Source organism: Microtus ochrogaster, chromosome 7, assembly GCF_000317375.1.
Source record: "Microtus ochrogaster isolate Prairie Vole_2 chromosome 7, MicOch1.0, whole genome shotgun sequence".
NCBI lineage: Eukaryota > Metazoa > Chordata > Mammalia > Rodentia > Cricetidae > Microtus > Microtus ochrogaster.
This window is the reverse complement of record NC_022014.1, coordinates 30,182,825-30,198,980: the sequence shown is the minus strand read 5'-3', so window position 1 is coordinate 30,198,980 and position 16,156 is coordinate 30,182,825. Positions and strand designations below refer to the sequence as shown.

The 16,156-nt window shown below is 48.0% G+C and overlaps 1 protein-coding gene across 1 annotated transcript; it reads left to right on the top strand.

The window, feature by feature from the left end:
• The first annotated feature begins 318 nt into the window (after nucleotides 1–318).
• Ccdc42 (coiled-coil domain containing 42) lies at nucleotides 319–14,725 on the top strand. Its single transcript, XM_005349823.3, has 7 exons — nucleotides 319–581; nucleotides 823–928; nucleotides 1,045–1,149; nucleotides 3,692–3,889; nucleotides 10,473–10,694; nucleotides 10,876–11,034; nucleotides 14,449–14,725. Exons 1-7 carry the CDS (start codon nucleotides 499–501, stop codon nucleotides 14,524–14,526), a joined length of 951 nt encoding a protein of 316 aa, XP_005349880.1. The 5' UTR covers nucleotides 319–498; the 3' UTR covers nucleotides 14,527–14,725.
• Nucleotides 14,726–16,156: the final 1,431 nt, after the last annotated feature.

Below are 16,156 nucleotides of genomic sequence, written 5' to 3'. Positions count from 1 at the left end.
GTCACCCTCACATATCCCTAAACGTAGGAAGGGAGCCACAGGAGTCAACTTCACACACAGGTCTCTCCAAACAAACTTCCCTTCTCGGCGGTGGATGGCCAAACCCTGCCTCCCTGCCTGACAAGGGAGCAACCAGAAATATAATCAGGCCTAACTTCTTCCCAGAGTTCCTGAAGGGTGCCAGCGGGAACAGAGAGGTAACCTCAGCAAGGGAGTGGGGTTAGTGGGGACAAAGGTCGGAGGGCAAACCGTGAGTTCCAGATACAGTCCGCAGAACCCAGCGGTTTGTTGCTAGGTAACCAGATCTATCGCCACAAGCGCGCATCATACTAAGGCAGCCTCTGACTGGCTTCTCAGATACCCACTCTCTGTGGGACTTTGAGAGCAGGAAGAGAGGTGGGCAAGAACCCAGCCACCGCTCCTGAGTGCTCCGTGGCCCCGCCACTCATCGATTCAGGCTGAAAAGAAGGACAGCTAGGCTGTTAGGTAGCTGCCACCATGAGTTTAGGCATCATGGAAGAAGAGGACCTGGCGGAATACTTCCGGCTGCAGTATGGGGAGCGGCTGCTTCAATTGCTACAGTGAGTGCTTGGGACCACCCATACCCAACAATGGGCCCCCCACTGCCCACAGCCTAATGTTCCCCCAATCGCCTAACCCCATTATCCAGCTCCGCCTTGACTGGGTACCCATCCCTAGCCAGCTCCAAAAACTGAGATCAGAGACCCTTTTTCCTTTCCATGGGCTTCTGTCTCCCCGAGTTACTCCCTTGCCCAGCCTGCTCCAGCCTCAGAAGGCCCCTGTCTCACACCTCTTGGGCAGGAAGTTTCCAAATGTTGAGAAGCAATCGGACTCTCCATCCATCCGGCTCCTGGAGAAGAAGAAAGAAGCCAAGATCATGCACCAGGCCATGGAACACAAGAAGCAGGTGAGCAACTTCCTCAGCCTTTCCAGACACTCACTTCTGGGATAAAACACTCAGAATCTTTCTGAGCACCCATGGCAGAGGGCTCCCCGACATCTACCTTCTCTCGTCCCCTAAAGACATTCCAGCGAAGAATGGAAACACTGAACCTGCGCTGGGAGGAACTAGGCATCAAAGAGGAACAGTTGAAAGCCCATATCCAGAAGTTTGAGCAATTCATCCAGGTATGGAGCGGTGTGGGCTGCAGCAGGTTGGAGGATTCACACTCGTCTCGGGGCAAACTGTTCCTCCCCGGTACTTGATTCTGTAGGCTCCTCGCCCCGGGTTAAAGGCCTCTTCTGTGTTCCAGCAGCATCTGGTCCCTATCCGAGGCATCTTCTATATACCATGCTGTCTGTAATGTCCTAGCTACCTGCCAGTCTCTGATCTCTAGTTGGTTCTATGCTATTTCCTTGCCTGTACCTGAGACAGTTTATCAAGTGGACGGGTGGATGGATGGATTGGTAAGTGTGATGGACAGATGGGGGTGTGCCTACCAGAGAGCAGTATGTGGATACGGAAGGAAGTCAGAGGGTTTTGACCCACTCACCCACTCATGCTCTCTCTGTCTTTGTCCTGGCACTGAAATGGGGGATTGATGAAGGCAGGAAACTGTTGAAGGTCTGTGAAGCAAAGAACCTAGTAAGAAACTCCCTGTTTCAGGAATGTCTGCCCCGGGTTAGGGAGGTAGGCAGTGTTTGCCCTCTAATGTCCAAAGTCTCAATGACCCTGGGGAGCCAATGCATTTATTAGGGTTACTTACAGAACATGAGTGGGTGGTTATAAGCAGGAACATGGATGACCCTAAAGCAGAACTGGAAGATCTGTACTCGGCATGGGTGATGGCTTCCTCATGGTTACAGAGATATTGCTTCTCCCCTAGTCCTCCCTCCCAGAGACATTAGGGCCACATGCACCTAAGGCAGGGTTGCATACAACTGGTTGGAGGAGGTGGCTGGATACTCAGGGTCCCATGACCCCCATCCCCTTTCAGTGAGGGAGCACCAACAGTCAGCAAGACCAGTTGTGATGATCTTTTGTGACTTGGCGCAAAAGATGGCCGCAGTTTGGCTCCGAGGATAGTCCCGGAAAGCACTCACCGTTAATCAGTACCCGGAAGAGTGAGCTAGTGGTGCTAAAATCCTGATTTGGGCTGGCAAGGTGTCTCGGTGGCTAAAAGCACTTGCCCCCAAGCCTAAAAGCTTGAGCTAGAGCCCTAGGACCCACGTGTTGGAAAGAGAGAAGAATCAACTCCCATAAATTGTCCTCTGACCTCTAGACACGCACTGTAGCATGTACCTACTCATACATGTGCACACACAAAACTAAATACAAATGTAAACAAAACGAAAACCTCCCCAGACCTACTTACTGGCCAGCAATCCTCATCCTGGACCAGCACTAGAGAAGCCCTGAGGGGTCGGGCCCTGCAGGAGGGGGACCCATTGCTGCCGTCTACTGGAGGAACCCTGCTCTTCTTTCCACTGTACACACAACTGTGCGGAACAGGGAAGACAATGGACAGGACACTTTCTTCTGAGATGTAGCCCACCTGGGCCAGAGCGAAGCTGATGGAGTATTTGGGAGGACAGGAAGTTTGAGGATTAAGGACTCTCCAAATGGCTTCCAGGCAGTCGGCTGCTACAGAATCTCATAGAATACTTGCGGCAAATACAGACATCAGTAACTTCTGCCTCAGGCAGGTCTCAGGTTGAGCCCAGACACCTATACATTTTTAAACTTTCTAGGTAATTCATATATGACTGACTGAGGCTCCCTCAGACCTCTCTGATGCTCGTGGCACTCATCTGGTGTCCTGCTTCCTGGCACTTCTCCATGCCCTCTCAATGTCACCACCATATGTGTCTGTCCATGTAGACTCACAGGGCCCACAGGAGGAGACGGAGACACCTAGCAACGCCTGGGAAAGTGAAAGGAGATGGCTTGCTCTTGTCCTGAGGGAGGATACTGCAGATAGGAGAAGAGCATCAGAGACGGCAGTAGCTGAGCCTCGTCCTCTCTGGGCCTAGAACTGCCTGTGTCATCTCCCCCAGCCCACGGCCACGTCCATCTGAGCTGTCTCCTCCACATGCATTTAGTTCCATTATTACTGCCTTGGGCTTTGTAAGGAAGAGAGGAGATACCACTTCACAGACGACAGCTGGAGAAATGGAGGCACTTCCACCAAATCAGGGGAACCTGTGGGCTTTCCAGCCCTGGCTGAGCCACTGCCCCATGACAAATGGCCAACTCTAAAAGCAGAACCACAAAAGCTTTGTCAGAGGCTTGCTCTTCCACCCAGCCTTTCTTGGCCTACTTAGATGCAAGAGAGACCTTTCTCTACCCTTCTTTTTCTGTGTTCTCTTTCCATCCCCCACTCTTTGAAGTCCAGGGACCAGCTCCCACAGAACCTGAAATTCCTGCTTGCACCCTCCGTCCCCCCCAAGACTCCCTCTTGACCTTGAGCTGAATTTCTGTACTCGCAGCCTCCTTAGGCCACGGAAGCCCCTTAACTTTACTAAACCCTTTCACACAACCAAAGCCTCACCAAATCCTTTTTCTTCACACCTGCCCTCCAACATAGGCCGCCCAGCAAGCTCTGCCTGCCCTTCTGGTGGTCTGAGCTCAGCAGATGGAAGGGGCTTAGGGTGTCACCGGCCCCAGGTAGGCCAGGGTCTCAGGGAGAGAGGGTGAGATACTTGTTTACCACTGTCTCCCTCATCCCAGGAGAATGACCAGAAACGGATTCGAGCCCTGAAAAAAGCCAACAAAGAACGGGAACTGAAAAGGCAGCGCCTGAGGGAGCTGGCCAAGGCCAAGCAGGAGATGGCCGCCCTGAAGCTGGAGCACCAGAGGCTGAGTGTCAAGCTGCAGGACTACGCCATCTTCAACAAGTACCTGGAGAAGGTGGTGGAGAACTCGGAGGTGGGTCCCAGGGCTGGCAGTGCCGTCCGTACCACAGGGCCCTCCTCAGCACTCTCTTCTTCCCCCAAGATAACGGAATGGAGCTCAGCTCCAGCTGGCTAGAGTTTAGGGGCCCTTGGGATGTTTGTCCTGCTCTGGGGAGAGGCAGCAACCCTGGGGGACAGATGACCTAGGCCTCTGATGAGGTTGGGTGCAGCTCTCAGTGGGTGGGATTTCCTGACGGTATTATCTGTGCATGGCTATACATGAATTGAGTGTTGGTGCATGTCTGAGTCAGTGTGTGTGTGAGACACAGAGAGATAGACACAGAGACAGACAGGCAGGCAAACAGACAGAGGCGAGGAGAGAAAAAGTGGAAAAACACCTACCTATCCTTCAAAGACTTGGAGCGCTTAGGGCGTCATGCAGGCTGAGTGCGAGTTTGTACCTTTCTGTCCTCTTGTCAGCCTCTGGGAAGAGCAAGCAGACGGTCTCTTTCTGGGGAGATGGAGGCTCGGGAAGGTTAAGGGATCTACTCAGGGCCTCATAGCTTGGAAATGGATAGCTTATTGTTTCCCCCACTCTGCTGTGTCCCTGCCCCAAGTCGGGGTCATAAATGCCCCACCCCCACCTCTGCAGACCCTGTCGCCCCAGGTGAGGAACTTTTCATCCCTCTTCCGGCATCACCTCTTACAACATTGGATGTGGACATCCCTTCTCTGACATCTCCTCCTGTCTTCTGTTCTGCCGCCTCCCTCCCTGGCTCCTCTGGGGCCTCCTCTTCCCAGGTTCCTCCTTTAGCAAGACCGACTCTGGCCCAGACTTGCCACAGTACTGCCAGGACTGCGCTTCCTGCTTACCCCCTCCCTGGTCCGGTAGCCATCAATCAGATATGGCCTACTCTGCCTCCTAAGTATTTCTGGAATCCAACCCCTGCCCCTTCCTCGTTTCTCACGCTGCGCACTTCATCTGGTGTCACCTCTGCCCTTTGCTCCTCTGCATTCTACAGCCTCCTCCTCCTCTTCCTTCTCCTTCTTCTCTCCCCACCCCCACACTGGAAAACATAGAAAAAAACTCAACCTTTCAAGAACTCAACAAACAGCTTTGTATAATCTTAATTTCTTCCCTCATTTCTTTTTTTTTTTCTGAAATAAAACACTACTGGCAATTTAAACCTCTTATATGCCCTTCCAAATTTCAATCTTTCTCTCCTCTCTTCAGGGGTCACCAGCATTATAGTTTTTATATTTCCCATTTCATGAATGTTTATACTTGTGAGTATCAGCTGTCCTTAAACTACACATTGTATAACATAACCTATGACTTGGCTTTCGAGACAGGGTTTCTCTGGGTAGCCCAGGCTGTACTGGAGCTCACTCTGTAGACCAGGCTGGTCTCGAACTCACTGAGGTCCACCTGCCTCTGCCTCCCAGTGCTGGGATTAAAGGTGTGCACCACACTGTCCAGACTGGCTTTTTCTCAATCAATGATTTTATTTTTTTTTTCATTTTTAAAATCTTGGTTTTGGGATTTATTTTTTATTTATTTTGTGACTATGAATGTTTTGGCCTGCACGTATGCTTGTGCACCACATGCATTCCTGGTGCCCTCTGAGGTCAGGAGAGGATACTGGACCACTGGAACTGGAGTTAGGGTGGTTGTGAGTTACCATGTGGGTGCTGGCAATCGAAGCCAGGTCTCTGTAAGAGCAGCTAATACTTTTAACTGCTGAGTCATCTGTCTAGCGACGTGATTTCTTAAAATAATATTTTTAGTTGACACATGACAATTGTACACATTGATAGGATATACTGAGATGTGCATATGTGTGTGTGTGTGTGCCTGCTTGTGCTTGTGCATGTGTGTGTACTTCATAGTATTGTGATAACTGACATATCCATCACCTCAAACATCTATGATTTCCCCTTTGTTGGGGATATTCAGATCCTCTGTACTATTTTGAAGTGTACAGTTCATTTTTGTCGATCACAATTATCCTACCATGCTCCATAGAATATTAAAAATTCTTTTTTTCTTCCAACTGCCCATAACCAGTCAGTGATACTTTCAGGAACTTTTTGCTAGTGGAAAATTTCAAACAGACAAGAGTAGAGCCATATATTCTAGAGGACACCCATTGCTCATCACCTAGATCCAGCAAAGGCCGCTTGTACGACCCACATTTTCCCACTCCACCTTTTTGCAGCAAATGCTATTTCTTCAGTCGTAAATATTTTTCAGCATATTTCTCTAAAGATGGGAGCTTTAAAAAAAACATAATCCACTTAAAAGCCAAGTGTTGTGGGGCATTCCTTTAATCCCAGCACTAGGGAGGCAGAGGCAGGCAGATCTCTGGGAGTTTGAGTCTAACCTGGTCTACATAGCAAACTCCGGGACAGCCAAGGCTACACAGTGAGATTGTCTCAGAACAGGGGCTGAAGAGATGATGGGTCAGCAGTTTAAAACACTGGCTGCTCTTCCAGAGGACCTGGGTCAGATTCCCGGCACCCATTGGGTGGCTCACAACTGTCTGTAACCAGGGGGTCTTCGACTCTCTTCTGGCCCCCTGGAACACTGCATGCATGTGGTATGCAAACAGTATACATGCAGGCAAAACACTAACACACATAAAGTGAAAATAAAAATTTAAAAATACATCAAAAAATCATAACTACAGTGCTATTGTCAAACCAGTTACGCTATTCCTTAGTAGCAAATGTATAACTAGCTGACATTTAAAGTGTCCCCAGTTGTCACAATAAGGCTCTATGTACATTTGTTTTGCTTTTTAAATTTATTTTTGAGATTATAATGTAATTGCATTATCTCCCTTTTCCATTTTCTTCTTCCCAACTCTCCCATATTCCCCTCCTTGCTTGCTTGTAGGAGGAGGCCGCTAGTTAGTTCCTGGCTGCTTAGCCCTGAAATAATCACACAGAAACTGTATTAATTAAACCACTGCTTGGCCCATTAGCTCTAACTTCTAACTGGCTAAATCTTACATATTAATTTAACCCATCTCCATTAATCTGTGTATCCGCCACATGGCAGTGGCTTACTAACAAAGTTTTGTCATGTCTGACTCTGGTAGCTCCATGGCATCTCTCTGACTCCACCCTTCTTTCTCCCAGCATTCAGCCTAGCTTTCCTTGCCTACCTAAGTTTTGCCCTGCTATAAGTCCAAAGAAGTTTCTTTATTCATTAACCAATAAAAGCAACACATAGACAGAAGGACTACATAGACAAAATTTGACCACTCACTGTCAAATTCATGACCTATTTCATTACTTATTATTACATATGTGTATATATATACATATATATCAGTATATATAATGCTACTTGTATGTATGTTTTCAGAGCTGGCCATTTGGCATTGGATCATCAATTGGTGTGCTCTTCCCTGAGGAGGACTATTTCTTTAGTTGCCTGTAGTTCTTCATGTGGGACTAAGACCTCATGGGCTTTCCCATCAACTTTGTCATATCTAGAATTGTCCTGCTGCACTTGATCTGTTTAATCAAGGTCCAAACTAGTTTTTCCACACCACTTCTTACATTTCCTAAGTATTATGGACATTATGTTAAGCAAAATAAGACCAGATTCAAAAGACAATCCATCTATGGTTCTGGTGATAGGCTTGAAACCAGGTAAAATTATTTTTTGCTGATAAAAACTATAATATTGATTTCCTTGGCGGCTGTGGACAGATACTGACTGAGGGGGTATAAAATTATTTTAAAATTTAGTAGTCAGAACAGTATATAAAGCAGTGGTTCTCAATCTTCCTAACCTTGTGACCCTTAACACAGTTCCTCATGCTCTGGTGACGCCCAGCCATAAAATTATTTTGTTGCTACTTCATAGTTGTAGTTTTGCTACTGTTATCAATTATAATATAAATATCTGATATGTAAGATATCTGATATATGACCCCGTGAAAGGGTCATTCGACTACGAAGGGGCCGTGAACCACTGACATAAATAGAGGTACTTTGTAATGTCTTTGGCTCCTTGATTACTAGTGGGTCTTAGGAAGAAGCTTGTTGAAGTCTTCTTTTTGAGTCAATGCCTCACTGTCTTACTCCAGGCTGGCCTCAAATTCAAGATATCTATCTCTCTCTCTCTCTCTCTCTCTCTCTCTCTCCTGTCTACAAAGTGTTTGGGCTGCTTTGCCCACACTGAACTCTTGATTCTTTTTATTGTTTAGAATAACAAATTAAAATGTCAGCAGTCTCCAAAACTGACCCCTCAGTGTAGTTAATGAACTCATGGTTTTTAATTCACGTTTCAATCTTTTGTATTTATTTTTATTGATGTTGAAATTATCACCTCCTTGAGATTTCTGTCCGGTGCTCCAATGTGGGTCTCTGTCTCTGTCTCATTTCATCGCCTGATGAAGGTTAATATTCAGGAGGATGCCTATATGTTTGTCTTTGGATTCACCTTCTTATTTAGCTTCTCTAGGAACGTGAATTATAAGCTCATGGCGGGGAGGAGGCATAAATCCTTAATTAATAAATAAATTTTTTAAAAAAGCTTTTTAGCATCTAATGAGAAAAAAAAAGAAATTATCACCTCCTTGTACAAGCAGGAGCCTCTTCAGGCAGGCACCTGAGGCTTTTGACATCAGAATACAATTGTGAGATTTCTTCTCAGTAGCTCTGATTGAATCTATTCATTCTAACTTTCATGTTAGTGCTTGTGGTGCTTGCTGAAAGATCTGAAGGAAATACAGACAGGGCATGGGTTCTCTGCTTCTTAAAACTAAAATTCTTCATGGATAAAGTTCATACTCTTTTCCTAGTTTTCTGAGTGCTCTGTTGTAAACAGATATCTCTCTCCCAGCCCACCAGTTCCCAAATAAACCACTCTCAGGCTTTTATTAATAACAAATGCTTGGCCAATAGTTCAAGCTTATTATTAACTAGCTCTTATGTTTAAATTATCCCATTTTTATTTATCTATGTATTACCACATGGCTCAGGACGTTATCGTCCTCTAGCATTTTGCTTTCCCAAAGGCTGGCTCACATCTCCTTGACTCTGCCCTTCTTCTTTTCCTTAGTTTATTTTTTCCACCTAACCTTATCCTGCCTGGATATTAGTCAGTCAGCTTCTTTATTAAACCAATCAGAGCACAATTTACACAGTGTACAAGAATATTCCAGGGCAGTCTGTCTCTTTCTGTGTGTGTGGGGGGGGCACATACATGTAATCACATGTGTTACTAGTTGAACCCTGGGCCTTGTATGTGCAGGGAAGCAACTCTACCCTGAGCTACACCCCCAGCCCTTGTTTTAGTTTGACACAGGGTTTCACTAAGTTGTCCAGACTGGCCTCAGATTCACTATATAGCCCAGGCAGGCCTTGAACTTGTAATTCTCTGGTCTCAGCCTTCCAAGAAGCTGTTGGTCAGGCTTCCCTACCACTCTCCTTCCCTCCTCCTCCCTCTCTCTCCCATATCCATCTTGTTCTCTCTATCTCTGAACCTCAGGCCATCTATGTTAAATTTCTGCAAGTATTCTGAACCTCCCTAAGCCTCCACTCATCTCTCCCTGGTGCACACCTTGCATCCCCACCTGCCTTTGCCTGGCTACCTCTACATGTACCCCAGTCTCCTTCAGCCTCCCTCTCTCCCCCAAATACTTTTCTGGCTCTTCCTGCCTCCTCCAGCACTGCCTGGAATGCTATTCCCCCAGAAGCATGTTTGGGAAAAAAAACAAGACTGACAGTTCTTGGACACCAATCTGCCACCGACAACTGTCACGAGACAGACCAGCTCAGAGAGTCCCTGAGCAGGCACACTATGAGAGCCTCCGGGGAGGCACGTTGGTGTCATTGAACTGGAGGCCACCTTGCCCTCTGTAGAGATGCTTGCTGGACAAGCTCTGTGCTTCTGGACCCCGTTGGAGCAGGTGATGTGCATCTTGCAAACCCCTGACCCACCGATGCAGATGATGAACAAAGGCTAAAGAGCAGTCTGTAGGGAGTTAGTGCCAGCCTCTGGGCAGCCTCACACCTCCGCCCCAAAGTCAGTTTATCGCTGTGTTGTAGTTGACTAGTGTCTGTCTGTCCTCCCCATACCCAATCACCCTTGAGGCTATAAAGTTCAAAGGAACAGGGTCTGGCTTTCTTATCTCCGGCTCTGTCAGTAGCCTTTTAGTGCAGCTCCTGGTCTGTGAGTGGAACATTCTCCTTGAATAGGATCATTGTTGCCTTAGGAGATAACGTACTTCCCAGCAGCAATTCTCAAGCCTAGTTGGGCCTGGAATTACCTAGAGATAGTTTGGAAAATTCAAATCTACCAAAGACATACTGTCTATCAGAATCTCTGGGGTTGGAACTTGGCATCCACCTTTTTAAAGGATTCCTAGGTATTTAAATATGCAGCTGGCATTAGGAACCTCAGATCCCATTGAGCAACCTTCCAACATATGGTGCATAGCCCATATAAACTCAGGAGAACCCAACATTCTCACAATAGCCGTTTATGGCTATGGTTTGCCTGCCCTGGTGTACGGGTCAGAAGCGGTGGGCTGATGTAGCTGCATCAGGCCCTTGGGAGCCAGCTATTCAGTGACCCAAGGCCTTTGGCCCCTCAGTTTGAAGAGATCCATGAGGTGATTGCCCGTTACAAGACGCTGGTGAGCATGCATCATGACCTCATGCAGTCGGCACAAGAAGGGCAGGAGAAGATTGAACGCGCCAAGGCAAGGCTGGCCCGCTACATGGAGGAGAAGGACGATGAGATCCTCCAGCACAACAACGAGCTGGCAAGACTGCAGATGCGCTTCGACCGGGCCCGCAGTGACGTCATCTTCTGGGTAAGCAGCAGGTCCGGTGTAGGCTAGGGGGAGGGAGTCCTGGCTCTGGGTACGTGAGGTCTGTATGTGTGCACACATGCATACAGTTACCGCACACACATACGCACACACAAACACAAACACACACAGAGGAGTCTCTCTCTACTGCGCTATACTTACAGGCTGCCACATCTCTCCCCAGGAATCTCGCTGGGCACACATCCAGAACACAGCGGCCAAGAAGACCCTCCTGCTTGGCACCATTAAGATGGCGACACTGAACCTCTTCCAGATCGTGAGCAAGCAGCTGAAGGAGACCACGCAGGTGTCCCTGGAGGACACACATAAACAACTGGACATGGTAGGAGGAGGATGCAAAGCTGGGTCGAGCAGAGGGGCGGGGCCAAGAAGGTTCTGAATTGCTTGAGTGAAGGAAAGAACCAGGCAGAGTTGTGATCCTCGAATGTTCACAGGGTCGGGCCCACCTGCTGGTGGGTCTGGGGGGGATTGCTGGGCACACCCAAATCTCCAACTCAGTAAATCTAAGATGAGCCCTCATGAATATGCTTATTTAGGGATTCCCCAGCTGTACTGCCTGTCAGGGTTCCACACGCTGAGACAACTGCATTAGCACCCGAAATCCCTGTTGACTTCAAAGCACAGGACGAGAGTAGGGACCCACTGTGGAACTCACCAGTTATCCACAACAATCTTGTTGGCCACACATGCTAACAACTCCAGGAGGGTCTCGGGTGAGCCCGAGTTGTCATTGTTGGGGATGCCCTGTTGTGCAAGGGAGGCTGTGTGAGGTTGAGCCTGGCTGCTACCTTCTCCACTTGTGCAAGGCCGGGCACCTTCCTAGGAAGCTGGCTGCTTTCATACTTCATTCTATGTTCAGAAATGGTTTTCTTTTTTTTTTTAATTTATTTATTCATTAAGGATTTATGCCTCCTCCCCGCCACCGCCTCCCACTTCCCTCCCCCTCCCCCGATCAAGTCCCTCTCCCTCATCAGCTCGAAGAGCAATCAGGGTTCCCTGACCTGTGGGAAGTCCAAGGACCGCCCACCTCCATCCAGGTTTAGTAAGTTGAGCATCCAAACTGCCTAGGCTCCCCCAAAGCCAGTATGTGCAGTAGGATCAAAAACCCACTGCCATTGTTCTTGAGTTCTCAGTAGTCCTCATTGTCCGCTATGTAAGTCCGGTTTTATCCCATGCTTTTTCAGACCCAGGCTAGCTGGTCTTGGTGAATTCCCAAAAGATCATCCGTATTGTCTCAGTGTGTGGGTGTACCCCTCGCGGTCCTGAGTTCGTTGCTCGTGCTCCCCCTCCTTCTGCTCCTGATTTGGACCTTGAGATTTATGTCCGGTGCTCCAATGTGGGTCTCTGTCTCCTTTCATCGCCTGATGAAGGTTAATATTCAGGAGGATGCCTATATGTTTGTCTTTGGATTCACCTTCTAATTTAGCTTCTCTAGGATCGTGAATTATAAGCTCACTGTCCTTTATTTATGGCTAGAAACCAAATATGAGTGAGTACATCCCATGTTCCTCTTTTTGGGTCTGGCTTACCTCACTCAGGATAGTGTTTTCTATTTCCATCCATTTGTACGCAAACTTCAAGAAGTCCTTGTTTTTTACTGCTGAGTAATACTCTAATATGTATATATTCCATACTTTCTTCATCCATTCTTACATTGAAGGGCATCTAGGTTGTTTCCAGGTTCTGGCTATTACAAACAATGCTGCTATGAACATAGTTGAGCATATACTTTTGTTGTATGATAGGGCCTCTCTTGGGTATATTCCCAAGAGTGGTATTGCTGGGTCCAGGGGTAGGTTGATCCCGAATTTCCTGAGGAACCGCCACACTGCTTTCCAAAGTGGTTGCACAAGTTTGCATTCCCACCAGCAATGGATGAGTGTACCCCTTTCTCCACACCCTCTCCAGCAAAGGCTATCATTGGTGTTTTTCATTTTAGCCATTCTGACAGATGTGAGATGGTATCTTAAAGTTGTCTTGATTTGCATTTCCCTGATCGCTAAGGACAGAAATGGTTTTCATTCTCTTAGGTTCCCAGGGAAACCTCTGACTGGGGCTCTGAACTTAGATCTCCATGCTTGCATACCAAGCCCTTCACCAACTGAGCCATCTCCCAGTCTTTGAAATCACATGGTTGATTAAAATTTCAAATGACTCCTTTTGTGAGGAGAGTAGCATTGTTGGACACTTTGGCAAATCCCTTTGATGTCTAGCTCAGTTATAGGCAGACTGTGCTGTTTGTTCCTGTCGCTCACTCTGTTCTGACAGGACAGCAAGGACACTCTGCCATGGTAAATGGCAACTTGTACTTGTGAGGGAAAACGAAAACAGAGACATAAATGCCATCTTGGCATTGTGGCAGCCTGGTTTCTGAGACTCCCTGGTGTGGTCAGCTCCGTTCCTTTAGCCGTCCTGGAGAAGGATGCCCCCCGGGAATTGGTGACCTGTCGCTCTCTGCCCCAGCCCATGCACTCCCTGCTTAGGCCAGAGCTTCTCACCCACCTCCTCCAAATTCTAAGTGTTCTGAATCCTTGAGGATTTTCACAAGTTATATTTTTCTGAACCAAATTTCCAGAAGTGCTCCTGGCAAGGAAAATCTGGGCTTGGTTTTCCTTGCCAGGAACACCTCACGTTGCCCGAAGGATATCCGAAGATATCCATCTTCATTCCCACAGAATATAAGCGTGTTGTTAGAAAGCCAATTGGCCAAGTAGCTAAGATGATGATAATAATGACGATGATGGTGGTGATGGCACAAGAAAGTGTAAGTGAAAGGAGAGGTTGAACACATTCTGCCCTTGAGCTGGGGTCACCTTTCAAAAATGAGAAACTGGGCCGGGCGCTCAGCTAAGTGCTACAACACGTGCCCAGCATGGGTGAGGCCCTGGCTTCCATCCCCGGAATCGGATATTTCTTCAGAGCTGTTGTGTGTGGAGTCCAGCTGGGTCTTCCCAGCCTCTGAATCTATGCCGTGTCACCCTGACCAGGGGCTTTCAAAACAGAAGCCTGTGAGTAGAATTTCAATTTCCCTGGCGGACACAAGATCAGCACGGTGAACATCAGGTCCGGGTCCCCTCGAGCGCTATGACGTTGCCTGAGAGCCATTTCCAGTCCCCCCTGCAAAATGTTTTCCCCTGAGGCCGGTTTGTGACCATCTTCCTCCTTCCTTCCACGTGGGTCTGTACGTCTAAGCAGGTCCCAAGTCCAGCCTTCCTCTGGTTGTAGCCTGCTGCTATGGTTTGAACCTGAAATGCCCCACCCCCAGGCTTGTATCCTAAGTGCTTGCAGCACTAGTTTGGGAGGGTGAGACCTTTGCCAGCAGAGCCTGCCTGGCAGAAGTAGGTTACTGGGTGCAGGCCTTTGAAGGTGACAGCTAATCCACCTGCTCCAGTCATCCTCTCTGCTTCCCTGGTCCCCTCCATGTGAACAGCCACTGTCACATGCTCCTCCCGCCAGGGACTGACCCGTTCAGCCATGCCTCTTACGGTGGAGTGCGAGCTTTGGAAAGTATAACACGCCTTTAAGTTGTTCCCGTCACGTATGTTGAGGGTAGTGAGAGAATATGTTTGCTAAGCCTGATTCTTAAGGTCATCTAGAAATCTGGGAAAGCAGACAATGCTGCCACCTCTGGCAGTGGAGAATGAGATCAATGAACTTCCTTCACAGGAGATGGTCCAACTTGGGACATGGGGAGTGTTTGCTGGGCAAGGTTAATGCTGTCTCCTTGTCTTGCTAGATCCAGCAGTTTATACAAGACTTGTCAGACATCTGGACAGAAGTAAAGAGGAAGGAACAGCAGCAAGTCCGGGTGTAAGGAAGCAATGTGTTTCTAGAATGTTCGGAAACATCAAGAAAAAAGAGAAAGAGGAAACATTTCTACTGAGCTTGTAGTCCAGCCCCCATGGCCCAGCTGTTGAAGACCCATGTTTCCTGATGATACACCCTCAGTTGTTTCCCCCTGTGGCCTCATTCTATCCCCGCCTCCCCTCAAAAAACATTAAATGTTATAAGAAGTTAGCTCTGAAGTTGCTCCTCCTTTTGAAAATCAGTTCATGGGGAACAGTTAATGAGGGGAGAGCCACACAAACACCCCATCTAAGAGCTGGTCACTTTTGACCATGTGTCTCTTGGGCGTTAGACTTAAATATAGTTAAACATTCAGGCAGGCAACAGAGCCTCAGACAGAGCCCAGTACAGGGCCCTTTCTCTCTTCTACCACGTAACAACAACAACAACAACAAAAAAAAACCTGTTGTTCCTAGTCAGGATGCAAGGCTCCCTAGACCCTGTGAAAGCAACTTCCCGAGTCAAAGTTCCATAGGTGCTAAATCAAAAACCAGCCCTGAACCTCATCTCATGTGTACCCCAAATCATGCAACACAATATAGTGTCGCCAATGCAAGAAGAGCCCACTGGCTGCCTGGAACTAGCAAGGAACCACTAATGTGCCAAAGGACAACCTCAACTCACAGGAGCATCCTAGCCTGGTGAAATGATTTTGTTGTTGTTGTTGTTGTTGTTGTTTTGGGGTTTTTTTGTTTCGTTTTGTTTTTCAAGACAGGGTTTCTCTGTGTAGCCTTGGAGCCTGTCCTGGAACTCACTCTGTAGACCAGGCTGACCTCAAACTCAGAGATCCACCTGCCTCTGTGTCCCGAATGCTGGCATTAAAGGTGTGTACCATCACCGCCCAGCCAAGAAATGATTTTAAAACCAATAAAACCCACCAAACGGGGTCTCAGATGTACATTTCTAAGCTGTCAATGACAAAAATCGAAGTCAGAGACCCTGGGTGAGGACATTGGCCTTATGAAAAGCCCACAAGGCTCCTGTCACATATAGCAAGACACTTGTTCCAGGACACTGTCTGCAGGGTCAGAGGGTGAGGATTGCATTTCAGCCTACCTGCCCTGAACTCAGCCCTAGATGGCCAACACAGTGGGTTTTTCACCTCCTAGCCAGGATCTTCCCCTAAGATCCTGCAGGGAAAGCCGTGCCGCAGCCCCCACTTGCCAGACCTGTATTCTGTGGTCCCAGCTCAGAGACAACCTGAACCCAGAAACCTAGGCAAGCCCTCTGCACAGTCCTGATGCTTGCTCAAGGCTGGTGCTGTGGCCGATGAGTACGGTCTCCACTCCTCAGAGGATAACGTGGACCCGGGAGTGTAAAACTAGCCCAATATAGCGAGGTCCCCTTAAGAAAAAACATGTTGAGCTGAGTTCAGTGGGGAAGGATACTTGCTAAAAAGCATCCATCTCTGAGTTCAACCATCAGTACCTGTGTAAAATCATAGACACGAACACACACACCTGAACTCTAGCACTGTGTTGATGTGGAAAATGAAGGCTCATGGGCTTGCTGGCCACCAGCCTCATTCAGGTTCTGTGGGAAACCCTGCACATCAGGGACTTTACTGTGAGTGATAAAACACCACATGCAAAGGCAAC

What these genes read in the sequence shown, in the direction of transcription:
- Ccdc42 (XM_005349823.3), top strand. Translation starts at nt 499, where the DNA reads ATGAGTTTAGGCATCATGGAAGAAGAGGACCTGGCGGAATACTTCCGG. An exon ending in GCAGTGACGTCATCTTCTGG is followed by an intron (nt 10,695 to 10,875) that starts GTAAGCAGCAGG and finishes ATCTCTCCCCAG; the next exon opens with GAATCTCGCTGGGCACACAT. An exon ending in CACATAAACAACTGGACATG is followed by an intron (nt 11,035 to 14,448) that starts GTAGGAGGAGGA and finishes TTGTCTTGCTAG; the next exon opens with ATCCAGCAGTTTATACAAGA.